Source organism: Aquarana catesbeiana, linkage group LG07, assembly GCF_042186555.1.
Source record: "Aquarana catesbeiana isolate 2022-GZ linkage group LG07, ASM4218655v1, whole genome shotgun sequence".
Taxonomy (NCBI): Eukaryota; Metazoa; Chordata; class Amphibia; order Anura; family Ranidae; genus Aquarana; species Aquarana catesbeiana.
The window spans coordinates 6,320,093-6,336,916 of record NC_133330.1 but is presented as its reverse complement, the minus strand read 5'-3'; the positions used below and the strand labels follow the sequence as shown (position 1 = coordinate 6,336,916).

At 44.2% G+C, this 16,824-nt stretch overlaps 1 protein-coding gene across 1 annotated transcript in view; it reads left to right on the top strand.

Annotated features, from left to right (window-relative positions):
• The window catches only part of LOC141102344 (CD59 glycoprotein-like), a 47,584-nt gene extending 36,309 nt beyond the window's left edge, over nt 1-11,275 (top strand). Inside the window, exon 3 of the mRNA XM_073591300.1 lies at nt 11,000-11,275. Within this exon, the coding sequence (XP_073447401.1) occupies nt 11,000-11,106 (107 nt within the window). The 3' untranslated portion in view covers nt 11,107-11,275. The remainder of the gene's footprint in view (nt 1-10,999) is intronic.
• Nucleotides 11,276-16,824: the final 5,549 nt, after the last annotated feature.

The window sequence follows — 16,824 nt, the reverse complement described above, 5'->3', positions numbered from 1 at the left end:
CCCCGGGCTTGCACACAAAGGTAAACGCATATGTCCTTCCTGCATGCACACAAACAACGATTGTCCCACACGTGAGGTATTACCATGAACATCAGATCATGGGCAGTAATTCTAACAAGAAATATGCTGACTATGAACCTAAGAACACCATCCCTACAGTCAAGCACGAAGGTGGAAACATTCTGCTTTGGGGTTGTTTCCCTGCTAAAGGTACAGGCCGACTTTGCCGCATTGAGGGGCCAATGGATGGGGGCCATGTATTGTAAAATCTTGGAGGAGAACCTTCTTTCCTCACCCAGAACACTGAAGATGGGTGGTGGATGGGTCTTCCAGCATGACAATGACCCAAAACATACCGGCAAGGCAAAAAAAGTGTGGCTGAAGAAGAAGCACATTAAAGACCTTAATATTATAGAAAATTTATGGAGGGAGCTGAAACTTTGAGCTGCTAAGCAACAGCCAAGAAACCTTAACGATTTAGGGAAGATCTATAAAGAAGAGTGGACCAAAAAATCCCTCCTGAGATGTGTGCAAACCTGGTCACCAACTACAAGAAACATCTGACCTCTGTGCTTGCCAACAAGGGTTTCTCCACCAACTAATAAGTCATGTTTTGCTTGGGGATCAAATACTTATTTTACTCACTGAACTGCATCTCCATTTATAACATTTGTTTTATGTTTTTTTTTCTGGATTTTTGGTTGATATTCTGTCTCTATCCTATAAAATACACCTATGATAAAAATTCTAGACCCTTCATTTCTTTGCAAGTGATCAGATCAATATTTTCCCCACTATATATATACTTGTATATCCACCTAACACCTGAAGTCTCATAGGGCCCTAATACTTGCTTAGGAAATATCTTTTTCTAGTAATACATAATCTTTTGGGCTATTTCTCCCAGCCAACGCTTTTCTCGTTCCAATTTTGCACCATCTGCTCCTGAAGAAGTGGAAGCCCACAAAATGTTTTGAGCTTTAAGTAAATGGATGGCAGCACTCCCAAAAATTGACATTTTAAAGTACTTTTGACTGATCGCTGTCTCTTGCTTACTGGGCACTTTCACCCCCCTTCCTGCCCAGGCCAATTTTCAGCTTTCAGAGCTGTCGCACTTTGAATGACAATTGCGCGGTCATAGAACACTGTGCCCATTCAGATAGAGCTTTCTTTTGGTGGTATTTAATCACCACTGGGTTTGCTAAACAAATAAACAATAAAAACTTTCGAGAACTCCCCCCTTTGTTTAGTTTCTATTATAAAATTTTGCAAATAAGTAATTTTTCTCCTTCACTGATGGGCACTGATAGGTGGCATTGGTGGGCACTGATAGGCGGCACTGATGGGCACTGATAAGTACTGATATGCGCACTGATAGGCAGCATTGATGGGAACTGATGGGAAGCACTGATGGGCACTAGGGATGAGCCGAACACCCCCCGGTTCGGTTCACACCAGAACCTGCGAACGGACCGAAAATTTGCACGAACGTTAGAACCCCATTGACGTCTATGGGACTCGAACGTTCGAAATCAAAAGTGCTCATTTTAAAGGCTAATTTGCATGGTATTGTCCTAAAAAGGATTTGGGGACCCGGGTCCTACCCCAGGGGACATGTATCAATGCAAAAAAAACTTTTAAAAACGGACGTTTTTTCGGGAGCAGTGATTTCAATGATGGTTAAAGTAAAAAAAAAAAAGTGAAATATTCCTTTAAATATCGTACCTGGGGGGTGTCTATAGTATGCCTGTAAAGTGGCGCATGTTTCCCATGTTTAGAACAGTCCCTGCACCAAATGTCATTTTTAAAGGAAAAAATCTCATTTAAAACTGCTTGCGGGTTTAATGTAATGTCGGGTCCTGGCAATATGGATGAAAATCAGTGAGACAAACGGCATGGGTACCCCCCAGTCCATTACCAGGCCCTTTGGGTCTTGTATGGATATTAAGGGGAACCCCGCACCCAAATTAAAATAAGGAAAGGTGTGGGGCCACAAGGCCCTATATACTCTGAACAGCAGTATACAGGCGGTGCAAACAAGACAGGGACTGTAGGTTTGTTGTTAAGTAGAATCTGTTTGTCATTTTGAACGGCTACATTTTTAACGTGTTTAGCTCCAGCCAAAAAATCTTTTTTAAGCTTTTTGAAAAACATAGGGAAGGGTTATCACCCCTGTGACATTTGTTTTGCTGTCTGTGCTCCTCTTCAGAAGATTTCACCTCACTTTCTGTCCCAATGACAAATGTTTTTTGAAAATTTGGGGTTTTTTGTGGAACAAGGATTGGAAAGCATCAGTGGAAAGGAGAAATGTTTTTCCCATATTAACTCTTACAGGAGAGAATTTCCCTTCCTAGGGGTAGATTTCATCTCACTTCCTGTTGTCTCCTTCCGTTTGCAAGTAGGAGTCGTTTGTAAATTAGATGTTTGAAAGTAGGAGCCTGCCCTATATACTCAGCAGAAATTTGGCCCTTAGGTGTTGTTGTGGCCACAACAACGTAAGCCCTCACAGGGCCCTGCTGTGAAATATTAGATCAAGAATTGTAATTACATGCCCCTGTTGAACAGGGGAAGAAAAACTGGGCCTTTGGTGGTGGTGGTGGTGGTGCTGGTGCCACAACACTGTAAGTCCTCACTCTCTCTTGGTGGGTGCAGAAATGGGCCCTGCTGTGAAATATTAGATCAAGAATTGTAATTACATGCCCCTGTTGAACAGGGGCAGAAAAATTGGGCCTTTGGTGGTGGTGGTGGTGGTGGTGCTGGTGCCACAACACTGCAACCCCTCACAGACACTCTAGTTGGAACGCAGGAACGAGCCCTGCTGCAAAGTATTGCATCAAAAATTGTAATTACACGCCCCTGTTAAACAGGGGCAGAAAAATTGGGCCTTAGGCACTGGTGCTGGTGCTACAACACTGCAACCCCTCACAGACACTCTAGTTGGAACGCAGGAACGAGCCCTGCTGCAAAGTATTGCATCAAAAATTGTAATTACACGCCCCTGTTAAACAGGGGCAGAAAAATTGGGCCTTAGGCACTTGTGCTGTTGCTACAACACTGCAACCCCTCACAGACACTCTAGTTGGAACGCAGGAACGAGCCCTGCTGCAAAGTATTGCATCAAAAATTGTAATCACACGCCCCTGTTAAACAGGGGTTGAAAAATTGTGCCTTAGGCATTGGTGGTGGCGCCCAGAACCAAAAATGTTCTTTCAAGCTATCAGCGTGATGATTGAGGAGAAAGAGGATAATTACTCAGGGATAGTCACTCAGCATCAGCATAGGCAGTCTTTGAAGGGATCTGAGATTTAAAAAAAAATTATTCGGTTACATCAGCATCAGGTGCTTGGTAGCTGGTGGTGATCCAAGACTGATTCATTGTTATGAAGGTCAGTCGTTCGACCGAGTCGGTGGACAGACGCACCCTGTGTTACAAAGCCTCCAGCAGCACTGAATGTGCGTTCTGAAAGAACGCTGGATGCAGGACAGGCCAGTAGCTCAATTGCATACTGTGCAAGCTCTGGCCAGTGATCCATCCTCAAGACCCAGTAACCCAGGGGATTTTCGGTGGGAAAGGTGTCCAAGTCTGATCTTGCCCCTAGGTATTCCTGCACCATGTAAAACAGACGCTGGCGATGGTTGCTGGAACCGATCATACCTTGGGGCTGCAGACCAAAAAATTGTCTGAACGCATCGGTCAGACGGCCACCTTCTCCACCGCTCCTTCTTTGACTGACCGAAGCCTCAGCAACACGTTGTCCAGAAACAGGAGTTTGTAACCTCCCAGTCTCTGGGAACGCGTTGCACAGACCGTTCTGCAAGGCCTCCCGAAGATGTTTCATCCTCTGCTCCCTCTGCGATGGCAAGATAAGGTCCGCAACCTTACCCTTGTAACATGGATCAAGGAGGGTTGCCAGCCAGTATTGGTCCTTCTCCTTGATACCACGAATACAAGGATCCTTACGCAGGCTTTGCAGGATCAGGGAGGCCATGCAGCGTAGGTTTGCTGAGGCATTCGGTCCGGAGTCCTCTGGGTCACTAAGGACGACATGGTCCGCAGCCACCTCCTCCCAGCCACGTACAAGTCCATGTGTTTCTTGGGACTCATCCCTTAAAGACTGCTGCTGATGCTGAGTGCCAGGCTCCACTTCCATACTGACACTATCTTCCTCCTCCTCCTCCTCGTCCTCTTCCTGTGTGATCGGCGGGCATGCAGAAACACTGTCTGGATAAAGGGGGCCTTGAGAGCTAAGGAAGTCTTCCTCTTCCTGCCTCTGTTCTGCCTCAAGTGCCCTGTCCATTATTCCACGCAGCGTGTGCTCCAACAGGTGGACAAGGGGGACAGTGTCACTGATGCATGCACTGTCACTGCTCACCATCCTCGTGGCCTCCTCAAATGGTGACAGGACAGTGCATGCATCCCTGATCATGGCCCACTGGCGTGGGGAAAAAAAAACAAGCTCCCCTGACCCTGTCCTGGTGCCATAGTCGCACAGGTACTCATTGATGGCCCTCTGCTGCGTGTGCAGCTGCTGCAGCATGGCCAACATTGAGTTCCACCTGGTGGGCATGTCACAGATTAGGCGGTTCTTGGGCAGGTTAAACTCCTTTTGGAGGTCCGTCAGCCGAGCACTGGCATTATATGACCGGCGGAAATGCACACAGACTTTCCTGGCCTGCCTCAGTACATCCTGTAAGCCCGGGTACCTGCCCAAGAACCGCTGCACCACCAAGTTAAGGACGTGAGCCAAACAGGGTCATTTGTCCCTGTCGGAGGGCAGAGAGGAGGTTGGTGCCATTGTCGCAAACCACCATTCCTGCCTTAAGTTGGCGTGGTGTCAACCACCTCTGAACCTGCCCCTGCAGACCTGACAGAACCTCTGCCCCAGTGTGGCTCCTGTCCCCCAAGCACACCAGCTCAAGCACCGCATGGCATCTTTTGGCCTGCGTACTTGCGTAGCCCCTTGAATGGCTATGGAGCACAGCTGCTTCCGAGGACAAAGCACAGGAAGAGGCCATGGAGGAAGAAGAAGAGGAGGGGGTGGAGGAGAGAGGTGTGTCACAATCATTAGAATTTTGGAGGCGTGGTGGCGGAACAACCTCCAACGCTACTGCACCTTGTCCTGCATCCTTCCCAGCTGCCAGCAGAGTCACCCAATGCGCCGTGAAACTTAAGTAACGTCCCTGTCCATGCCTGCTGGACCATGAGTCAGTGGTAATATGCACCTTACCGCTGACCGCCCTGTCCAGCGAGGCATGGACATTGCCTTCCACATGCCGGTAGAGAGCCGGAATCGCCTTCCGTGAGAAAAAGTGGCGTTTAGGTACCTGCCACTGAGGAACCGCACATTCCACAAACTCACGGAAGGGGGCAGAGTCTACCAACTGAAAAGGCAGCAGTTGAAGTGCTAGCAATTTTGCCAAGCTAGCATTCAACCGCTGCGCATGTGGATGGCTGGGAGTAAACTTCTTTCGGCGGTGCAGCAGCTGGGGCAGGGAAATTTGCATGGTGCAATCTGACGTCGGTGTACCAAAAGCAGATTGCCCACAAGTACTTGGCTGTGACACACCTAATTCTACACCTTCATTCCTCTCAGTGCAGGTCTCAGAGAGGACTGAAGGTATAGCGGGGTTGGAGATCTCAGCTGATGAGGAGCAAGGAGAGGTCCTCTTTGTTCTTTGGTGTGGGTCTTTTAGATACGCTTGCCAACGAACTGCATGGCAGGTCAACATATGTCTGGTCAAGCATGTGGTACCCAAGCGGGAGATGTTTTGGCCACGCGAGATACGATTGAGACATATGTTGCAAATAGCAGCGGTGCGATCTGATGCACTCATCTCAAAAAAGGCCTACACCAAAGAACTTTTTGAATAACGCGCAGAGACTGCAGCGCCCTGCACATGTGGAGCTTTGGGGTGTGATGCAGTCAATGTGCTGCCCTTAGGCTGGCCCCTGGAGGGCATCCTGCCTCGTTGGTGATGTGCCGCCTCCTCCTCCTCTCTCCTATCAGGCACCCACGTTGAGTCAGTGACCTCATCATTCCCTCCCTCCTCATCACTGGAGCAAACCTGGCAGTATGCTGCAGCATGACTGCCAGATTGCTGTCCTTCTTGGGCACCCCCTCTGTCTGTGCTCATGTTACTGCCTTCATCGAGCTCAGTATCATCATCAGAGCCTTCCAAACGCTGGGCATCCTCCTGGAGCATGTACCCAACACTGTGGTCAAACAGTTTGAGGGACTCCTCAGGAGGACATGGTGGGGCTAGGGAAGGAGTCACTGATGACATTGAGCTGAGGGAAGAGGCCGCTGCTTTGCCAGACAAAGTACCCTGAGCATGGGTGAGAGAGGATGAGGAGGATGAGGACGGCTTGGTCATCCACTCGACCAAGTCTTCCGCATGTTGTGGCTCAACACGGCCAGCTGCTGAAAAAAAGCCCAAGCGTGTCCCACGGCCACATGCTGATGAGGATGCACCGTCTCCATGACCAGCACTAGACACAGAGCCTGCTTGCCCTCTCTTATTGGCTTGTGACTGTCTGCCTCTCCTTCTTGGCCTTCCAGACGTACTAATTGCCTGTAGCTGCACTAAGCTGGGATATGTATATATATATATATATATATATATATGTACTGATACTGCAGCTAGCAAAATCAACTGCCTGCCTGTAGTATGAGAACACCACCAACCTTCTACAGGTAGCTTTAGCTGAACACTGTGAGGTGGACGCACCCCACTAACTTGTAGGTTTAGCTGAACACTGTGAGCAGGACACACCCCACTAACTTGTAGGTTTAGCTGAACACTGTGAGGTGGACGCACCACACTAACTTGTAGGTTTAGCTGAACACTGTGAGGTGGACGCACCACACTAACTTGTAGGTTTAGCTGAACACTGTGAGGTGGACGCACCACACTAACTTGTAGGTTTAGCTGAACACTGTGAGGTGGACGCACCCCACTGACTTGTAGGTTTAGCTGAACACTGTGAGCAGGACGCACCACACTAACTTGAAGGTTTAGCTGAACACTGAGCAGGACGCACCCCACTAACTTTTGTAGGTTTAGCTGAACACTGTGAGTAGGACGCACTGCACTAACTGTAAATAGTCTAGCTGCCTGACTGTGGTACTAATAGGATCAAAAGAACACCAGTAATTTTCTTCAGGTAGCTGTATATACTGTAACAAGACAAGCCTGCCTGTCAGTAAGAAGATAACAGGAACGGATCTAGCTGAACACTGTGAGCAGGACGCACCGCACTAACTTGAAGGTTTAGCTGAACACTGTGAGGTGGACGCACCCCACTAACTTGTAGGTTTAGCTGAACACTGTGAGCAGGACGCACCCCACTAACTTTTGTAGGTTTAGCTGAACACTGTGAGCAGGATGCACTGCACTAACTGTAAATAGTCTAGCTGCCTGACTGTGGTACTAATAGGATCAAAAGAACACCAGTAATTTTCTTCAGGTAGCTGTATATACTGTAACAAGACAAGCCTGCCTGTCAGTAGGAAGATAACAGGAACGATTCTAGCTGAACACTGTGAGCAGGACGCACTGCACTAACTTGTAGGTTTAGCTGAACACTGTGAGCAGGACGCACCCCACTAACTTGTAGGTTTAGCTGAACACTGTGAGCAGGACGCACTACACTAACTGTAAATAGTCTAGCTGCCTGACTGTGGTACTAATAGGATCAAAAGAACACCAGTAATTTTCTTCAGGTAGCTGTATATACTGTAACAAGACAAGCCTGCCTGTCAATAAGAAGATAACAGGAACGGATCTAGCTGAACACTGTGAGCAGGACGCACCGCACTAACTTGTAGGTTTAGCTGAACACTGTGAGCAGGATGCACCCCACTAACTTGTAGGTTTAGCTGAACACTGTGAGCAGGACGCACCCCACTAACTTGTAGGTTTAGCTGAACACTGTGAGCAGGACGCACTGCACTAACTTGTAGGTTTAGCTGAACACTGTGAAGTGGACGCACCACACTAACTTGAAGGTTTAGCTGAACACTGAGCAGGACGCACCCCACTAACTTTTGTAGGTTTAGCTGAACACTGTGAGCAGGACGCACTGCACTAACTGTAAATAGTCTAGCTGCCTGACTGTGGTACTAATAGGATCAAAAGAACACCAGTAATTTTCTTCAGGTAGCTGTATATACTGTAACAAGACAAGCCTGCCTGTCAGTAAGAAGATAACAGGAACAATTCTAGCTGAACACTGTGAGCAGGACGCACCGCACTAACTTGAAGGTTTAGCTGAACACTGTGAGCAGGACGCACTGCACTAACTTGTAGGTTTAGCTGAACACTGTGAGGTGGACGCACCACACTAACTTGTAGGTTTAGCTGAACACTGTGAGCAGGACGCACCCCACTAACTTGTAGGTTTAGCTGAACACTGTGAGCAGGACGCACTACACTAACTGTAAATAGTCTAGCTGCCTGACTGTGGTACTAATAGGATCAAAAGAACACCAGTAATTTTCTTCAGGTAGCTGTATATAATGTAACAAGACAAGCCTGCCTGTCAGTAAGAAGATAACAGGAACGGATCTAGCTGAACACTGTGAGCAGGACGCACTGCACTAACTGTAAATAGTCTAGCTGCCTGACTGTGGTACTAATAGGATCAAAGGAACGCCAGTAATTTTCTTCAGGTAGCTGTAAATACTGTAACAAGACAAGCCTGCCTGTCAGTAGGAAGATAACAAGAACGGATCTAGCTAAACTGAATACAGTGTATATATATATATATATATATGCAACACCTGGGATGCATATATATACACAATACACTGTAAGTGCAGCTAACTGACTGACTGTTCTGCCTAATCTATCTAACTCAAATCAAATGTCACTGTCTGTCTCTCTCTCTCTCTCTCTCTCAATGAACGCCGGAACACACACTACACAGGGCCGCCGTGCAGGCGGCCTTATATAGTGTGGGGCGTGTACTAAATCCCCTGAGCCATAATTGGCCAAAGCCTCCTTGGCTTTGTCCAATTACGGCTCTCTGTTCAGGCGGCGCTGTGATTGGCCAAGCATGCGGGTCATAGTGCATGCTTGGCCAATCATCAGCCAGCAATGCACTGCGATGCCGCAGTGAATTATGGGCCGTGACACGCCACACGAATTTGGTGCGAATGGCCCATATCGTTCGCAATTCGACGAACGATCGAACAGCCGATGTTCGAGTCGAACATGGGTTCAACTCGAACACGAAGCTCATCCCTAATGGGCACTGATTGGCACTAATAGTGTTGCACTAATAATCAGGACATTGATGATCAGTGCCCTGATTATCTGCGTACATGTCCCTTGTCAGGATTGCCAGTTACCGACTCTCCTCTCCTCACACTGTGACAGTGCATGAGGAAAGTACTGCCGATAACTGGCAAGTCTGTTTACACTGTGATCAGCTGTGATTGGCCCTTTACTATGATCTTTGATCGGCTGTGTCCAAAGGACCCAGCAATCACAGAGCGCACCAGATGCGTGCCCCAGGGGGTGAGCGAGGGGCGTGGTTCCAGGAGGACATCCATGGACACCCTGCTGGAACAACAGAGCCACACTGTAGCCATCTTTCGACTATAGCACGGTTAGGAAGTGGTTAACAGAGTAAATTTTGGTTGGGGCCACCATCTTATTCTACATATAGGTGCAATATGCTACTGTATTTTGTGTTTAATTGATTTTATGATTTTAACCTGCATTAATAAAAGTTGTATTTTTTTTAACTACTTAGAGACCGCCCGCCTGCCCACAATGTACTGCGGATGGGCGGTTGCTGTAGGCAAAACAACATACCCGAACACCACTACCTACTTCCGGGGTATCGGCCGCACACACCGCCCGCCCTGCACCCACTGTGATTGCACACAGCAGGAACCTGTCAGCAAGTCCCAGCCAATGATTCAGGGCCACGACCTGCTGATTGGCTGTGTCCAATCACAGCCCAGAGCTCTGTGTTGTTTACCAACACAGAGCTGTAGGAAGGGAGTGAGAGATCTCTTAGTAAAAGCAGCACACTGTACACACATTACACATAGTTAGGCACACATTTAACTCCTTGATCACCCCTAGATGTTAACCCCTTCCCAGCCAGTGTCATTAGTACAGTGACAGTGTATAGCATTATCACTGGTCACTGTATTACTGTCATTGGTGATTACAGTGGCAATTGGTCAGTTCCCCCAAGGTCAGTTAGTGTCAGATCACCCACTGCACTATCACTGTCCCATTATAAGTTGTTCATTGCCGCCATTAGCAGTGTAAAAAAATACATAAAAATTCCAGTATTCCATGGTTTGTAGGTGATATAGATTTTACGCAAATCAATCAATAGACACTTATTTAGATTTGTAAAAATCAAAAACATGTAGCAGAATACACAGAACTTATTGGATATGTTTTATAGCAATAAGTAAAAAGTATTTTTTTTCACAAAATGTTTGGTCTTTCGTCATTTGTTTAAAATATAAAAAAATATAAAATATATATACAGTGGGGCAAAAAAATTATTACATATCATTCCCAGTACACAGGTCATTTTAATTTTCTTTCAAAAAAATCTTCATTTTTGGGTGTATAATTATTTTGTGTGGTTGGGCAGCAGTATTAAAGTATAAATTCTTCATGCTGGGGGTTGTAGTACTCCAACCTCCTAAGTGCATACTACAGTTAAAAAGTTCAGCAGGATCAAAATTTGGGCATTGATGTGTGAAAATACATTGCTATCGTGTGGCCCTCTGGACGTGTCGGGGGGCCGCATTGGAGACCCTCTATAATTTTCAAGTTGACCATTACTGCTTTAACCCCTTAAATCCCAGGACAGCTATAAACATACCTTGGTAGCAAAGGGGTTAAATGGTACACGAAATCCCGACTCACCTGACAGAGAATTGTTTCTCTTTGTCGCTATTATTGAATCATTTCCTTTTATTTGTTTCTAATCATCTTTTTATTACATTCTGTTGTTTTTCAGGTAAAACGTGGTTCACCGGGGGGTGTTTTACAGGTCAAGAATGTATGAAATATGAATTAACTGACCCTAATATAAGGTGCTGCGAAGGGGACCTCTGTAACGAGTGATCCGGAGATCCAGAAGAAATGTGATTGGATGGAGGCGGAGCTCACCACACCAATGATGTGATCAATCATTTAATTTCCTGCCTGATATATAAATCTCATCCGATATCCATCAATGTTATATTATCTGATCATCACCTTCATAATAAAAATCATATTCAGTGATATATAAGAGTCGCTCTGTTTATTCCTAATCAATATTCTTATCACATATCTGTAATCCTGTAAACCGATCGTTTCATTCATTTTATTAATTATTTGATTAAAATCAGCATAAAGTCTAAAACCATCATAAAGTTATAAAATAAATCATTGCCCCCCCAGAAATAAAATACAGAACTCACATCAATACTCATCCTATCTCCAGCATTGTACCCCACAGACCCCAAAGAGGGAATTATCACTTAATGAAGGCGAAATTCACTAGCCAATCATGTGCAAGGAAGTTTTGCTGGCACATGATTGGATGATTGATGTCAGAGTCAGTGAAAATTCTCTTTCCATATTGGACATTCTCTACTCCTTTATTAAAGTTGTGACCATCCAATGTTATAGACACCTTCCAATCCAGCGATAACCCGGTGTTCCGTCAGATTAGGTGACTCGTCAGAATTTGTAATGGAAGTGACATTCCATTGCCGCCATCTTGCTACACCCCACACTCCTCCATAGTAAGGATACAGTGAGAAAGCGGCAAGCGGACATCTTGTTACACCCACCGGAGTCTTGAATTTCTTTAATATCTTTATTTATCCAAACAGTTTACAATTTTTGACATTATTACAATAAAAACATAAAGAGAAAAGCACATACATCATGCATCACATAGATGGTGGTTATTCAATATGAAATAATCCGATACTACCATCCTGTAAAAATACCACCTAAATACAACCTAGCGATCAACCATACAACCCTATCTTACAACCCATGCATAACCTACCCCACAAACCTACCAACAGACAAAAACAGGTAAGAAAAAAGAAAAAAAAAAAAAAAAAAAAGGGGGGGGGGAAGGGGGGGATCGAGGGTAAATATAACCTCTACTCTCACTATCATATACATCTATATTCTTAATGGTTCCCAGCCTCCTGTATCACACGTAGTAATTCTGACGAGGCACTATACGCTGCCCACCTATCCCAAGTAGCTGTTGTCCGTTTAATCTGTTTATTAGATCCTTCCTCTATCACCTTTCTTTCCTCCAGGGTCCGCATCTCCGTCATCTCACACTCCCAATCCAACATGGAGGGTGCATCTACGCATTTCCATTTTCTGGCTATACATGTACGCGCAGCTGTTAGGAAATATTTTAGTGGGCCTTTCTTTATACTTTTCAGTGATCCAGGTATCATAGATAGTACTGCAATTTGTATATTTGGGTATAGTTCCTTCGCTGTCATAGCCCTGAAAATCTCAAAAATTTTCTGCCAGAATGGAAGGATTTTAGAGCAATAGTACCATATATGGGACATTGTACCTGTCCTTTCCTGACATCTCCAACATTCCTCTTTATTGATTGGACTTATCCTATGAAGGTCCACTGGGCACTTATACCATCTAGCTAGGATCTTATAGTTTCTTTCTTGGTGCTTAGTGGACACTGAGAGTTTATGTGTAACTGCTATGGCTTTTTCCCATTTTTTTCCTGGGGATCTCCACCCCCAGTTCCTCTTCCCATTTCTTAATGTATGGCAACTCTACCTTCTGATCCTCCTCAATTAAGATTTTATATACTTTCGATAGTACATGTATCGGTCTATCCGCATGAATAAGGATTTTTTCTAACGCCATTAAGGGTCTAACTATTTCTACTTCTTTTATAAGGGATGTAACATATCTTTGGAGTAGACCATGCTGCATCCATTCTTTTCTATATTCCTCCCCCATGGTCTCTAACGGAAGCACCTTATTTCCCTCCAATGTTTCTATTATCCTCGTATCGTCATGACTATGCCATTTGAGGAATGATTTTACTCTAAGTGAAAGTGGAAATTCTGGGTTGTCAAACAGAGGGGTCATGGGTCCTCTGAAAGTAGATACTCGTCCCGCTTTGATCAGTATGTCCCACGCTTTCATTGTTGAAGCCACTAAAAAGGGTATATAACCATACGGCGAACTATACATTTTTTTAATCCAAGGCAGAGATTTCAGCTTCAACCCTGTGATCTCTTCCTCTAGTCCCACCCACTGTTTGTTGTTCCCATTATGAAACCAATCTACCATTCTAGTAACCATTACCACCCTAAGATATATTGCTATATCCGGGAGAGAAAGACCCCCGTTTGCTTTAGTCATGTTTAGTACTTTTCTACTAATTCTAGGCATCTTGCCTACCCAGACGAATTGCCCAATAACCCTGGATATTTTTTTCAAGATGTTCGCTGCAGGGAACAACGGGATCGTTTGTAGGATATACAATATCTTTGGAAGTATGTCCATTTTTATAACATTTACCCTGCCTAGCCATGAGAAAGTGCCTCTATTATATATCTGGAGAGTTTTCGTTATTTTTTGCACCAGCGGGATATAATTATATTCTTCCAATTTCTTCAAGTCCCTAGGGATATAGGTACCGAGATATTTAATAGCATTTTCCTGCCATCGGAAGGAAAAGTCCTTCTTAAGTAATTCTACCAAGTCTTTAGACATATTAATATTCATTGCCTCGGATTTATTATAGTTGACTTTGAAATTACTCAGGGTGCCAAAACGATTAAACTCCATTATCAGGTTTGGTAGTGTTGTTAACGGGTTTGTAACATACAGCAAGATGTCATCTGCATAGACAGACAGCTTGTACTCCATATCCCCCACTCTTACACCTTGTATATCTTTATTTGCCCTGATTGCATTTAATAAGTGTTCCATGATTAGTATATATAATATTGGAGATAAAGGACAGCCCTGTCTGGTTCCATTTGCTATAGCTATTTCCCCGGACAAGCTACTATTCGCCCGGATCTTGGCTGTTGGATGTTGGTACAGGGTCATTATCTTATCTATCATTACAGACCCAAGCCCCCACTGTATAAGTGTCTCTTTAAGAAAGCTCCATCCCACCCTGTCAAATGCTTTTTCAGCATCTATTGCTAATAAACAGGATGGGATGGAGCCCCTCTGTACAAATTCCATCAATGTAAGCGTTTTCAGGGTATTATCCCTAGCCTCTCTTCCCTTGACAAATCCTACCTGGTCCAGGTGTATATAATCAGGTATTGTAGGGATAAGTCTATTGGCAATGATTTTTGAGTATATTCTAAGATCAAGGTTTGTCAAGGAAATCGGTCTGTAGTTCCCGCACAGGGTATGATCCTTATCCGGTTTTGGTACAAGAGTGATATACGCCTGCATACTCTGAGAACAAAAGGGCACTGCTGTAGATACCGCGTTAAAGGCCTGTCTCATTATGGGCATAAGTTCCTTTTTAAAAGTTTTATAAAACCGAGGGGTGAAGCCGTCCGGGCCTGGACTTTTCCCGGGTGTTAGCGAGTCAATTACTGTTTGAATTTCTTCCATAGAAAAGTCGCGCTCAAGCTGGCATGACTCCATGGGTGTTAAAGTCGGGATTGCCGTTTCCTTTATATACTGTTGTATTTTTTGTTGGACCAATTCTGGGTTACTATCCGTCTTACAGTTAGGTATGTTATATAATTTCGTGTAGAATGCTTGAAACTCTTTAAGAATCCCTTTTGGATCATAACTCATATCTCCGACATCCGTCTTTATCTTGGCAATCGGTACTGTGCTGCATCTGTTTTTTAGGGCCTTCGCCAGTAGTTTACCTGGCTTATTGCCCTGTTGATAAAATAGGGCCCGGCTTTTATCCCTAACATATAATGTCTTTTCATTTAATAGTGTTTGCAGTTCTGCTTTTAACTCTGTTACTATCATTAATGTTTCACGTGTAGGATTTTGTTTATGGTGCGTTTCCGCGTTCTCTATTGCTTTAAATAATTGAGTTATTCTACAATTTTTCTGTTTTTTCAATCTAGCCCCATGTTTTATAAATAAACCCCGCAGAACACATTTCAATGCTTCCCATTGTATAGGCAAGGACGTAGTATCTCCATTATGATCATTAGTGAAGTCCATTATTGCTTTTCTTATTTCCATTGCACACCCCTCATCATAGAGTAGGTTGTCATTAAGACGCCAATTACCCCTATTGTTCTTCCCCAAGAGTAGATCTATTTTCAGAAACACGGGTGCATGATCGGACCATACTGAGTAACCTATCTCCGCAGCTAAGATATTGTTTATCCCTCTCTGATTTATTAGGAAGAAATCTATACGATGATATGATCCATGAACGTTAGAATAGAATGTATAATTCTTCTCTATCGGATGCAGGAGGCGCCATATATCCACCAGATGACATTTAGTCAATAATTCTTTAAATTTCTTCTTATCTTTACTACTCTGAGCTGTCGTCGGTGTTGTGGTGTCAATCTCGCTATCCATAACAAAATTGAAATCCCCCCCGACTATTACTATACCTTCTGCTTTTCCCAGAAGTTGACTTATCAGTTGCAAGCCTACTTTAATCTGATTTTGATTAGGTAGATATAGGTTTATGAGGGTGTATTTTTTACCATATATAATAAGCTTAAGTAGTATTGCTCTGCCATCCCTATTGCGCCATTCTTCTATGACTTGATAAGGAATTGTTCTATGAATTGCGATAGACACCCCCCTCGACTTAGAGTACCCATAGGAATCATGGAACCATGTGGTGTAGTATTTATTTCGAAGATTAGGAATATGGTCCGTCCGAAAATGCGTCTCCTGAAAAAAGATGACCCCAACCTTCTGCTTGTGAAGAGAGTATAAAACCTGTGATCTTTTTGAAGCCGAGTTTAAACCCCTAATATTGTAGGAACAGATATTCATTGCTCTTCACAACTTAGGGAGAAAAGGGCAAAGGGAAGGGAAGGGAAAGAAAAAAAAAAAAAAAAAAAAAAGGGGAGAAAAAATCTATACAACCCACACACGCCCCCTCACACACACACCAATTCGTATCCTAATGACTATAAACAGTCTATCTTACTTTAATGTAAGTTCCCTAAACTAGGGGGAACGGAGCCTGACTTCCAATTACCGCCACCCAGTCGGTGGTAACACGCTGACTTTTAAATATACTAACAAAAAAAAAAAAAAAAACTTATATTTCATTACATTACCCAGCACCCTGCTGGCATTGGGATCAGGGGGGGGGAAACATCCTTTCATAGTGGATAGCAACCTCCCCAGATCACACAACTACATCACTCTGCAACAATCTAGAGAATATATATATAATAATACCATAACTAATCCGAGGGGGAAGAGAAAAAAAAAAAAAAAAAAGGGGGGAAAGGGGGAAACCCCCATCCCAACGCTCTCCCTCTAACAAATCTCTACATCATTTAATCCATGTATAACCCCATACATAGAATATCGATAGAATACATGCTCAGAACCTTTAGAAACTATAAAAATCATGGCAAAACCACTACATGACCGAAAACCAACTTCCTGATATGTGATATTATATAATATACTCTGGTCCTGGCAAACCAAAAAAAAAAAAAAAAAAAAAAAAAAACCCCACCCTCTCCTCACCCTAACACTCTCCCTGGCGCACACATATAAAACCCCATGACCCACCCATCCCCCTAAGGTACCTGAAACAGTGAGTATTATAGTGTTATCATTATTCACATACCAACATCAATTGAA